The 12,651-nt window shown below is 31.1% G+C and overlaps 1 protein-coding gene across 7 annotated transcripts in view; it reads right to left on the bottom strand.

The window, feature by feature from the left end:
• Klc (kinesin light chain) overlaps positions 1-12,651 on the bottom strand; it is an 82,920-nt gene that overhangs the window by 37,012 nt on the left and 33,257 nt on the right. For 2 of the 7 annotated variants that reach the window (XM_025301287.1, XM_025301279.1), the window contains one exon: positions 3,325-3,483. The exons of 3 other annotated variants lie outside the window; for them this stretch is intronic. In XM_025301287.1, the coding sequence (XP_025157072.1) occupies positions 3,358-3,483 (126 nt within the window). In that variant the 3' untranslated portion in view covers positions 3,325-3,357. Of the gene's footprint in view, positions 1-3,324; positions 3,493-12,651 lie in introns of all 7 variants that reach the window. 2 more of the 7 variants (XM_025301274.1, XM_025301283.1) reach the window with 2 other exon arrangements.

Below are 12,651 nucleotides of genomic sequence, written 5' to 3'. Positions count from 1 at the left end.
ATCATTTATAATAGAACGAGAAATATTAGAAAAAAAAGATATACATATGTTATTTTACGTTAGAATATAAGACAATCATGTATAAATGTATAATTTAGAATATAAGATTATCACATATAAATCTACAAGCATGCCGCACAATTTCAAAAAATGAAAACGGAAAACAAAAAAAAAATAAAAACAAAAACCAAAAAAAGAACAACTACAAACGATTTTAAAGAAGACTGCGAGAGCCGATTTGAGATATCTCTTTCATACTACTTTTTCTTCCGACAAATAGTTATCGAGATGTCGCAAACTAAATATTGAAAAAATTACCAAGTTTTCTTTAAATATCTCAAAAATATTAGGCAAATAGAAAACATGTTTCAGACAAAAGTTGTTCAAATTAATTAGTAGAAAAAGATGATATAATTAAAAGTTAGAGTTTCTAATTTAAAAAAATGATGATGAGTGAATATCTCGAAAGTGACGATATCTGTAAACAAAATGATCTTTCTGTCTTATATGCCGATTCAAACCAAAAGAACTTTTGTCTAAAACATTTCTTTCTTAAATGCTTTCCTAAAGAGATATTTTAATCAAAACTTTAAAATGGGAAACTCTATATATTTAGTTATTTAGTAATTATTTATTTATCAAAATATAATTTTGATGTAGAGAATGTCTATATTGTATTTTATTGATTAAAAATGAAAAATTGTATAATATTAATTTATGACGTCACTCGAATATTTTCTTCAAACATTGATGTGATTAATGTTACAAAAACTTTTAATTTACTAAATTAATGAATCTATAGCAAGATTAAAGTATAATACAATAACATCCAATAAGATTCTTCCGCAAGATGTATCTACACATCTAAAAGTACCATATAAATAAATAGTTGTTAATAATAAAAATAAAAATTAGCATTGCATACTCTTGCAATCTTTATATGCAAGATTATTTTATATATAATTTACACTTAGTTTATTATGTGTTAAAGTTCGTTCATATTTGTTGTATATGAAACAATATACGATAAATGTATATAAGAAGTAAATTTATTGGTAATGTATATTGTAATGTTAAAACGTATCAGTATTTCCATTCCAGGTATATTATTTGATACGGTATTTGTTTTATCATTTCTTTGTATTATAGTATTTCAAATTGATGATCAGTAAGTAATTTCAGGCCAGTTTTAAAATTAGTCAGAACTGATTGATTGACCTACACTCAAAATGATTATGGATTTATACTTGTCGAGCATATCGGCCAATTCAGTCAGCCAAACGTGAAATTGGCCGGATATTTCATGAACTGACCGCATTTCGAACTTGACCATAACAGAACCACTCTCGCGTAGTTTTCACAGAAGAACTATATTTCATAAATAATCTAAATACTTAAAATAAGCAATCGCCTACCCTTTATGCGCGAGAGCAGACTATTACTACTACCACTATTACTACTACTACTGCTACTACTAATATTATTATTATTATATTATCTAGCTAACAAACGGTAATAGCAAATACCCACCTAACAGTAACATTAGATCAATATTATAATTCCCCATTCAAGGATGTAAGTGCAATATAACATATGTTGTACATAACAGTTAACTGTCAAATAAAAAATTATAACAATACAATGTTAGTTGATGTTTATTGAGATTATTATTATATTACTATATTATATTTATATTGTATTTATATTAGGTGTACAACTTTGCTTCGGCAGTTTTTTTCCGAAATTCGAGGCTTTATTGTAAAAAACTGGTTGTATATTTATGATTCAAAGTATTGTCCATCACTGGCCACTACTTTCTCCCATCTTTCGGGCAGCGTATGAATCCCGCGTTGAAAAAACTGGCCAACTTTTGAAGCGATCCACGAATCGATCCAATTTCTTATTTCTTCATAAGACCGGAAGTGCTGGTCAATCAGGCCGTGTATCATTGATCAAAACAAGTGATAGTCAGAGAGAGCAACGTCTGAAGAATACGGCGGGTGGAGTAGGACCCCACTTCAATGTTTCCAAGTCTTGACCACTTTCGCAACATGGGGTCGAGCATTGTCATGCTGCAAAATCACTTTATCGTGTCTCTCGTTGTATTGCGGCCGTTTGTCTTTCAATGCTCGGCTCAAACTCATTAATTGCGTCCGATAACGATCGCCTGTGATTGTTTCAGTCGGTTTTAACAGCTCATAATATACTACGCCGAGCTGGTCCCACCAAATACAGAGCATGATCTTGGAGCCGTGAATATTCGGTTTGGCCGTCGACGCATGACCGGAATATGCCTATGATTTTCTGCGCTTGGGGTTATCGTAATGAACCCATTTTTCGTCCACACTCACAATATGATGCAGAAATTCCTTCCGTCTTTGCTTTTCAAACAACTGTTCACAAGCAAACAAACGCCGTTCAACATCTCTCGGTTTCAACTCGTATGGCACCCAATTTCCTTGCTTCTGAATCATTCCCATGTCTTTGAGGCGTTTTGAAATTGCTTGTTGAGTCACTCCCAATGATCGTGCCAATTCTTCTTGACTTTGACACGAGTCTTCATTAAGTAATGCCCATAATTCTGCATCTTCGAAAACCTTCTCTCTTCCACCGCTATGCCGGTCTTCGGTGAAAATCACTATTCTTGAAGCGTTGAAACCACTTACGACACGTTCTTTCACTAATAGCGGCCTCACCATAAGTATTTGAGAACATTCGATAAGCCTTAGCCGCAGATTTCTTCATATTGAAGCAGAAAATTAAAACCTCCCGCAAATGACGAGAATTTGGCCCGTAAACTGACATTTTCAATCGAGAATAACTTTATGATGCAGACACAAATCGACTAATGTTTCTATGGGGTTATGTTGACAGATGCCCAAGTTTATTGCATGACGTCTATGATCTATTTATTTCGACCACTACTTACCGCTAAAGCCATCTATAGGAAAACGGCGGAAGCAAAGTTGTACACCTAATATTATATTTGTATTTATTATATCTAAAAATAGTAAAATCTAAAATGTCGCAACAAAAGCAACGATTAGTTGTCAAGATATGAACAAGCTTTGCTGCTGATCACGATTGGTTATACAAGGGCGAAAACAAAATTCGTCATGATATCTAATAAGGAAAAGAAAAAAAAAAGAAACAAATACTAAACAGTGTGTAGAATGTGAACTTCATAACGAGAGAGTAATTTTAATTACATTTTATGTGTTCATTACAGTTCGTTGCATTTTATATACACTTAGCAACATACAAGTGAAAGAAGAATGAGAAACAATGAGCATGGTTCTCTAGCTCTACGAAAAAAGTACGCACCTGCAGCACACTCGAACCTTCATTATCTGTCCATTAACTGTCCGTCGTTCCAGGTGCGTTTTCTCGGTGCGTCTTCGTCTTCGTCTTTGTCATAATCGTTGTCGTCGTGGTCGTAGTCATCGTCGTTGTTATCTCATGGATACCGTGCTTTAGAGTATACTCCAAAATCAAAACGAAAAAAAAAAACAATACAAAAAAGAAATACTATCGACATAAAAATATTTAAACGAAGCATTTTATAAGGTCGATGAATATTATTATTGGCGGCGACCTCGCCAATTTCAATAATCTTGATATATATTACAATATCAAGGACATGATTTTGACTAACTTATAAAAAGTCTTAACTTCGTTCTTTGCTCGTTATAAAATTATAAATAATTAAAAATAATGACTAACTAATGTTTGGAACATATGATATATATTTCCACACGCATATATTTCCACAGGAATTATAAATTTTATATAAAGAAATAAAAATCAACATTAGATATTTTGTGTCAGTAAAACAGTACATACAGGATGAGAAAAACAGATGGGAACCCTTAAAAATCTCGAAAGATGTTTTACAAAAAATTGTTTCAGACAAAAGTTATAAGGCTCAAAACGATGTATTTACTGATCTTATCAGTTTAACCTTGAGTGGCCTTGCCAAGGTCAGATTAAAGTCAACTTATCTTTTTTTCACAGAAACCTCCATTTTTTATTATATTATCTTTTTCTACCAATTAATTTGAACAACTTTTGTCTGAAACATTTTTTTTTTTGTCTAATATCTTTTTACATATTTAAGGAAAACTCGGACTTTTTCAATATTTAACTTACGATATATCGCCAATTATTTGTCGAAAGGAAAAATGTTGGATTTTTTTATTCTACTTGGTCTCAAGAATATATTGTTACAATAGCACCCTGACTTTTGTTAATTTGATGATTTTGAAATTTTCATAAGTCAATAAGTTAACAAAAGTTAGGGAACTATTGTAACAATATGTTCTTAAGACCAAATAGAGTAAAAAAATCTAGTGCCATTTTTTCTTCAAATAGTTAGCGAAATATCGTAAGTTAAGTATTAAAAAAGTCATCAATTTTTCCTTAAATATCTCAAAACATATTAGGTAAGTAAAAAAATATTTCAGACAAAAGTTATTCAAATTAATTGGTAGAAAAATATGATACAATAAAAAATTGAGTTTCTGTTTAAAAAAAATAAGTTGACTTTGACCTGACTTTGACAACGCCACTCAAGGTCAAATTGATAAGATCAATAAATACATCGTTTTGAGCCTTATAACTTTTGTTTGAAACACTTTTCTGTAAAACTTATATCTTTCGAGATTTTTAAGGGTTTCCATCTTTTTTCCTCACTCTATATACAGGGTGTCCCAAAAGTAACGGACCATCCTCATATAACTCTTCAGTATTGAAGTTACAAGGGAAAATCATCAGAATAAAAATTGTAGGAATTTAAGTGAACTATCTTATGATGACTTTGACTTTGACCTTGACTTTTATTTTTAAGGTCATTTGAAGGTCAACTTACGTTTTTTAAATGGGAACCTTTATTTTTTATTACACTGTTTTTTTTCTACTAGTTAACTTGAACAACTCTTGTCTAAAACATTTTTCAATTTGTCTAATATTTTTTTAGATATTTGAGGAAAATTTGATAACTTTTTCAATATTTAACTTACGATATTTCGCTAACTATTTATCGGAATAAAAAGTGGTACTAGACTTTCTTGCTTTATTTAGTCTCAAGAATATATTGTTACAATAGCGCCCTGACTTTTGTTAATTTACTGACTTATGGAAATTTCAAAATCATCAAATTAACAGAAATCTGGGCGCTATTATAACAATACATTCTTAAGACTAAATAAAGCAAAAAAGTCTAGTACCACTTTTTCTTCCGATAAATAGTTAGCGAAATATCGTAAGTTAAATATTGAAAAAGTTATCAAGTTTTCCTCAAATATCTAAAGAAATGTTAGACAAATAGAAAAATGTTTTAAACAAAAGTTGTTCAAATTAACTAGTAGAAAAAAACAGTGTAATAAAAAATAAGGGTTCCCATTTAAAAAACGCAAGTTGACCTTCAAATGATCTTGAAAATAGAGGTCAAGGTCAAAGTCAAGGTCATCATAAGGTAGCTCATTTAAATCCCTACAACTTTTATTCAGATCATTTTCCTTGAAACTTCAGTACTGAAGAGTTATTAGGGTAGTTCGTTACTTTTGGGACATCCTGTATATGAGACGGGAAAGAATGGACTACTCGTCCCAGGTTTACCTTTCCAATCTAATTTAATCTGAGTCGATTTTCATTATGCATAGTGATATAGGTTTAGATTTAATTTAGTGAGGAAGTTTCTTCTTCATATATATATACATATGCTGTTTTATATACGCAAAATGTTATTGTTGGCATTAAAATATATGCAAATATTTCACGATATAATTACAATAGAAACATAATTACAATAGAATATTTAGCAGAATTTTAGCATAACTTTTTTCAATATTATAACAGATATGTATCCGATATCCTATTTAGAGTTCATTGTAATTTTCTATTATCTATTGTCCATTTCTCAATATAAAGTTCATACCTCATGCAAAAATGAATGCATTCTTATGTTTCAAACAGCAGTCAGTTACTAATTATAATTATTCATAACTTTGTAATAAACAAAGAGCGACGATTAAAACTTTTTGCAAATTAATTAGAAATATGCCTTTAGCAGCATATGTCAAAGTATAGCAGTATATGTCATTAAAATCAGTGAGATCGCCACTAATATTAATATTTATCTGAAAAACTAATTAGCGACAAGGGAAGGATTACGGTATTTCAGATTTTTCCACAGCTTCTTCGAATATATTCAGTATTGTACTAGTTCGTGCTGGAGTATTTACAACCGATTGAAATAGGATCTTTTGCTAAAAATTTTTGAAAACTTTTGAAAAAATTTGCTATGTCAATTTATTATAAGTTATAAATGTATTATAATATATACACAAAATACATATGTGTGTGTGTGTGTGTGTATGTGTATGTGCATGTCGAATTATCTGAAATATCGTAACTTTCCTCTTATTGTAAAAATGTACAAATTTGTACATTTGTTCCTTTTGCCTAAATTAATAATATATATCCGTCCAAATATTCTTACATCGATGCTATCTACAAAGAACAAATAGTATAATATACATAAATGATAGATACATGAATGAGTGAATATAAATGTTGTATATATGTGTGTACATGTATACATATGTATAATTCGACAAAAATCTTCGTATATGAAGCAATTTCCGTAATTCTGTAAATGTTACATCGCACACTATTATAATTACAATACAAGAGAATCTGCTTATTAATTCTAATTGCGAAAATATACGCAGGATCCGGGATCAAACATATTTCCCTTCGATTGTGAACGTTTTGAATGCAATCCTAAAGCATTACTCTCTCAAAAACTTAATTCGCAGTCTATAAATCACAAAAGAACGTCATGTGCGTTTTTCACAAAATAAAAAATTTCATCTCAAACGCGAGCAATTAATTTGACCTCGATATCTTCTCGCAAGAGAAACGCAAGCGGGAGTTAACTCGGATTACTCTTCAGATCGCAATGCCTTAAAATGATACGCATGTAATGAACGAGCTGTAATAAGTGGCTATGATAACATCGAAACGTCGCAGGTGGATTCAAAAGATCATATGAACTGCGAAGTTCCTGCTTGAAAATAATTTATTTATCATTCACTATTATATATAAAGTCTCAAAGGCACTACCTCCTTCGTTCCCTTTTTATATTTCTCTATCGTTAATTTATTCGAAGATAAAATTATCATTAATTCGTAATACAAATTATTTCTACCTAAGAAAATGTTGAAAATGATAGTCGGTATTTATATAACATATAAAATTCGCTTATTATTTTCGCTTTCAATCGAAGCTAAAATTCATATATAAGGTGTTTCGCAGTGTAAAATTCAACTGTAGAAACACTAATTTCTTTTTACTTTTTTCTCTTTCCCTCTTTTTCTTTTTTTACAATACATTGAGATCTTCGCGAGAGACAGATACGGCCGACGCTGTGGCTTTCCTCTCCTTTTTCCTTTCTTCATTCAAAAGTACATATATTTTCTTTTCTTTCTCTGTACAATTAATAAAAATGTGTACGTGTGTGTGTGTGTGTGTGTATGTGTGTGTGTGTGTGTGTGTGTTTATTACTACCCATTAAATCATCATCCAAACATCTGATGCCATATAAAATGTGGAGGATTAATGCCCATTTCTAACATAAATTAAACTTTAATCTAAGTTCAAGTCTTTATCTGAACAGCCTTAAATTCAAATTAAAGTTTAATCGATATTACTAGAAATGGACATAAGAATGACTTTCACCAACTCCTATGGATATTTTAATGTTTAACTTCAATTTTTTGTTTGTTGTTTGTATCATTCCATATTATTCGGTATATAATAATTTCGGTATATAATAATAACTATTTTCAGAAATACAAGTTATGAAGTAAGAAGAGAACATAATCTTCTCACTTCTAATGACAATTTGTATTTATAGTTTGCTCTTTTTCGAAAAGCTTCCTAAACTAATATATTGGTATAATAAATTAGAGTGAAAGAAAATATATTTTAATTCATTGTACCAGTGTACACCAATTCAGTAAATTTCTCGAAAAAGGGCAAATATTTAGTTTCCATGTTCACAATTTTAATAGTTCGGCTTAACTATAAATTAAATTAACTAAGGTTGGTGACAGTCACTTAAAACCAGTAATGACAAAACGATGCGATATATATTGTGTACACGCACAACACGATGTGTTACATTGTATTATATCAATATACAGTAATATACGTGTATATATGCGCGCGCACGCACACACACACGCACACGCACTCGCACACGTACACGCACGTACGCACGCACGCACATTGCTATGTAAAAATTACTGAAAATTGATAATTTATTACCAGGAATTATTAAAATATCTAATAACAAGCAGTAAAGTTTTAATAATTTGCTAACTACTAGAGAGAGACGTATTGCATTTGAAGAATCTGCACGAAAAAGCGTATTATGTCGTAAACTCAATAAAGATAACTTATTCCGTTTTGAATTACTGTAAATATCTGCTATAGGATACATAAAATATATATCGCTTTACAAATTCAAGGAATAAAACTTCTTGCGGCACATGTATCAAAAGCGAAAAATATCAAAATATATATTAGAAAATATGTATATATATAACGATACTTTTTAGCCATATAATGTAAGTGTATGTGTGTGCATATGTATGTATGTACCATTCTCTTCCCATTTATGAAGAATCTTTACAACTGTTAACAGACCTCCTCATTAGATTTTTATTAAATGCCCCTGTAAGGAAACCAGCTCCAATCACCTTTGTCTTTGAAATATATTAAGGATATCATCTGAATATTTTTCAAAAAGTTTTTACATTTATTGTGCCTTGAGAAGTTATTAACTAAAGAAGTTTTGGTAATTATTTAATTTAATCAGTCCCAGTGAACTTAATCTCAATTTTGACCTATATTGTTGAGGTCCTCTAACAAGGGAAATATCAGAGATTGCTCTGCCATTTTGCCCCCTTTTGCCAAATTTGATATATATTCCAATACTACCCTCCCACTAATTAATCGTGAAGTGATTCGATGCAATTTTCAAACATTTACAAGAAAAATGAGTTTAAAGTTTTCCGTGTGCCAAATGTACCAAGTTGTAAAGATAGATTTCCAACAAGCAGCAGTGACCGAAGTGATAAAACAATTGGTTGGTATAATGGAATTGTATACATTGTGGCGTTGTGGCGGTTGTGAGTTTGAATCTTGCTATTTTTAATTCTTTTTTAATCTATAGTAAAGCACAATATTATACAATATAATTTTATTATTGAAAACATAATAAAAAATAATTTATTTTGTTTACATAACATTTATTTGCTATGTTTTTCACTGATGCTTCTAATACTAGGCTCTTGCAATTTAAAAAATCGCTCTGTACACTATTCTCTATTGCAATCATTGCAAGTATTAGTTCTTGTTTTACTCAAAAGTAATTGATGGCTTAACATTCCAACATCTAGTAGGCTCACAGACAAAACAAATTCGTAATTAGATGTGCAGCAGAACAACATAATAACAAATCTTCTTATTAACTAGAACACTTTCTATAGACGAAAGTATTTAAAATCCGTTGATATAAATACAATGTACAGAAATAAAAATGTGACAAAAGTGGAAAATAAATTAAAATTTATTTGTTGCATGACAAATAAATGCTAAATAAAATAAATTATTTTTTATGTTTTCAATAATAAAAATATATTATATAATATTGTACTTTACTGTAGATGAAAAGAAAATTAAAAAAAAGCAAGACTCAAACCCATAACATGTAGAGTTCTAGCATACTAAATAATCGCCTTACCACCTCGACAACTACTACTCGTTGGAAATCTATTTTTACAACTTAGTATATATACAGGGTGCACGATTTATCTGAAGACATTGAAATATCTCGAGAACTATGCATTGGATAAAAAAAAGTGGTTAGTGAAAGTTGTTAGTCTCGAAGGGGGACATCCAATGATACCAAACTCGACCTCCCACCCCACCCCCTGGGGGTGGGGGTTGGGGGCAACTTTGAAATCTTAAATGGAAACCGCCATTTTTTATTGCAGATACGGATTCTACGCCACAAAATACGTAAATTTTGTCCGAAACTTTTTTTTTGATTCGTGATAGATGGCGCTGTAATCGCAAAAAATTATATTTTCCGCAATTCTCCAGAAATGATCATTGGATTGAGAAATAAAAAATACCTGTTCAATATTTTTAAAGAACATAATAAAAGTTATTCCCCCCCCATCCTCTCGGGGTAGGGTGGGTGATAACGTTCAAATTTCAAATGGGGACCCACATTTTTCATTGCAGAATTAGATTGTACGTGAAATTTTTATTGAAACAATTTTTTTCATTCGTGATAGATAGCATTGCACTGCCTTTTATAATAAGCCGTAGTTCGCCATACACCCACAGTGGCGCGTCGAGCAGTTCCCTCTTCGATTCGGGTTCCCATTAGAGATTTGAACGTTACCATCCACCCTACCCCGAGAGGATGGGGGGGGGGATAACTTTTATTATGTTCTTTAAAAATATTGAACAGGTATTTTTTATTTCTCAATCCAATGATCATTTCTGGAGAATTGCGGAAAATATAATTTTTTGCGATTACAGCGCCATCTATAACGAATCAAAAAAAAGTTTCAGACAAAATTTACGTATTTTGTGGCGTAGAATCCGCATCTGCAATAAAAAATGGGGTTTCCATTTAAGATTTCAAAGTTGCCCCCAACCCCCACCCCCAGGGGGTGGGGTGGGAGGTCGAGTTTGGTATCATTGGATGTCCCCCTTCGAGACTAACAACTTTCACTAACCACTTTTTTTTATCCAATGCATAGTTCTCGAGATATTTCAATGTCTTCAGATAAATCGTGCACCCTGTATATGGCACACGGGAAACTCTAAACTGTAGTGTTTTTGTAAATGCTTGAGAATTGCATCAAATCACTTTATTATTTATTAGTGGAAAAGTAGTATTAAAATATATTAAATTTAACAAAATGGGAGGAGGCAATCTCTGGTATTCCTCTTATAATATTCAAAAGATTTTAGCTATTATTGATTATTTATTAAAAAGTCATAAATAAAAAAAGTTTCATACATATAATGTAATTTTCCGACATTATATACATTAAAAAATAGACAGTGTAAAGTTTATAAAAAATAGATGTATATATGTAAAACATGTATATGTATTGTTAACATGTATACAAGGTTTTCAAAAAGTCTTCGAACGATAAAATATCTCGAAAACAATCAGTTTTTGAAAGAATGTTTCAGGCAAAAGTTGTAAGGTTTAAAATAATCTATTTACTGATCTTATCAGTTTGACCTTGGCTAGCGTCAACAAGGTCAGGGCAAAGTCACCTTGAACTTTTCAAATGAAACGCCCTCCTTTTTTCGGCATATTCTTATAACGTATTTCAAGAGCTTTCCAAAACACTACAACAAAGTATTTTTTTGTTAAGCACATCCCGAGTTATGAAGCTTCAAAGTTACAGTACCGTCGGCATTAGCATTACCCAAGGTGTACCGCGTGGAGGTTGCACGATCGGATTTACACCTCTTGTATGTGTGTGTGTGTGTGTGTGTGTAGATCACGTACGCACGCACGCACGCACGCACGTACGCACGCACGCACGCACACACACACACAAGAGGTGTAAATCCGATCGTGCAACCTCCACGCGGTACACCTTGGGTAATGCTAATACCGACGGTACTGTAACTTTGAAGCTTCATAACTCGGGATGTACTTAACAAAAAAATACTTTGTTGTAGTGTTTTGGAAAGCTCTTGAAATACGTTATAAGAATATGCCGAAAAAAGGAGGGCGTTTCATTTGAAAAGTTCAAGGTGACTTTGCCCTGACCTTGTTGACGCTAGCCAAGGTCAAACTGATAAGATCAGTAAATAGATCATAAGGTTTTAAACCTTACAACTTGTGCCTGAAACATTTTTTCCTAAAACTAATTGTTTTCGAGATATTTTATCGTTCGAAGACTTTTTGAGAACCCTGCATGTATTGTACATGTATATATATTGTTAAGTAGTTACTGTTAAGTAGTTACTGTTAGTAATATAAGCTTGATTTGATTTAATTATTTGTACACATGGTACAGAAGGATTGAGTGGCTTCACCTGAGCATACATACACACTATTTTACATGCACATACATTCATGCACACATTTTTCATAAACTCCTTACATTACTTTTATTTTTTAATATATACAGTATCAGAAAACTACATCGTATTTATCAAATTGTTTACTTACAACTTTCCAATAAATAATTAACGACAGTTCAACTTTTTTGAAGATTATTTAATAAAAGCATCTCAATAACATATGTCAAATCATTCAAACTGACTCCCTTAAACTGAATAATTACAAAAACTTCTTTCGTTAATAACTTTTCAAAGCATTCTTTTGCACCAATCAGAACTTACGTTTTTGCATAGGTGTAATATGGAATCTTGAGATTTAAAGAGATCATTTCAAAAGAATTATTCTTTATATATATAAGTATATAAAAAGTTATATAAAAGTGAAATCATTCGGTAAAATTTACTTAAAATTATTAAGGATTCAAAATTATTAAAGATACAAGGATTCAAAATTTTTGTTTATTGAAAATCTACGA

Source organism: Harpegnathos saltator, unplaced genomic scaffold (genome assembly GCF_003227715.2).
Source record: "Harpegnathos saltator strain DR-91 unplaced genomic scaffold, Hsal_v8.6 scaffold112, whole genome shotgun sequence".
NCBI lineage: Eukaryota > Metazoa > Arthropoda > Insecta > Hymenoptera > Formicidae > Harpegnathos > Harpegnathos saltator.
The sequence above is the reverse complement of the archived record's forward strand: the minus strand, read 5'-3'. Positions and strand labels throughout refer to the sequence as shown.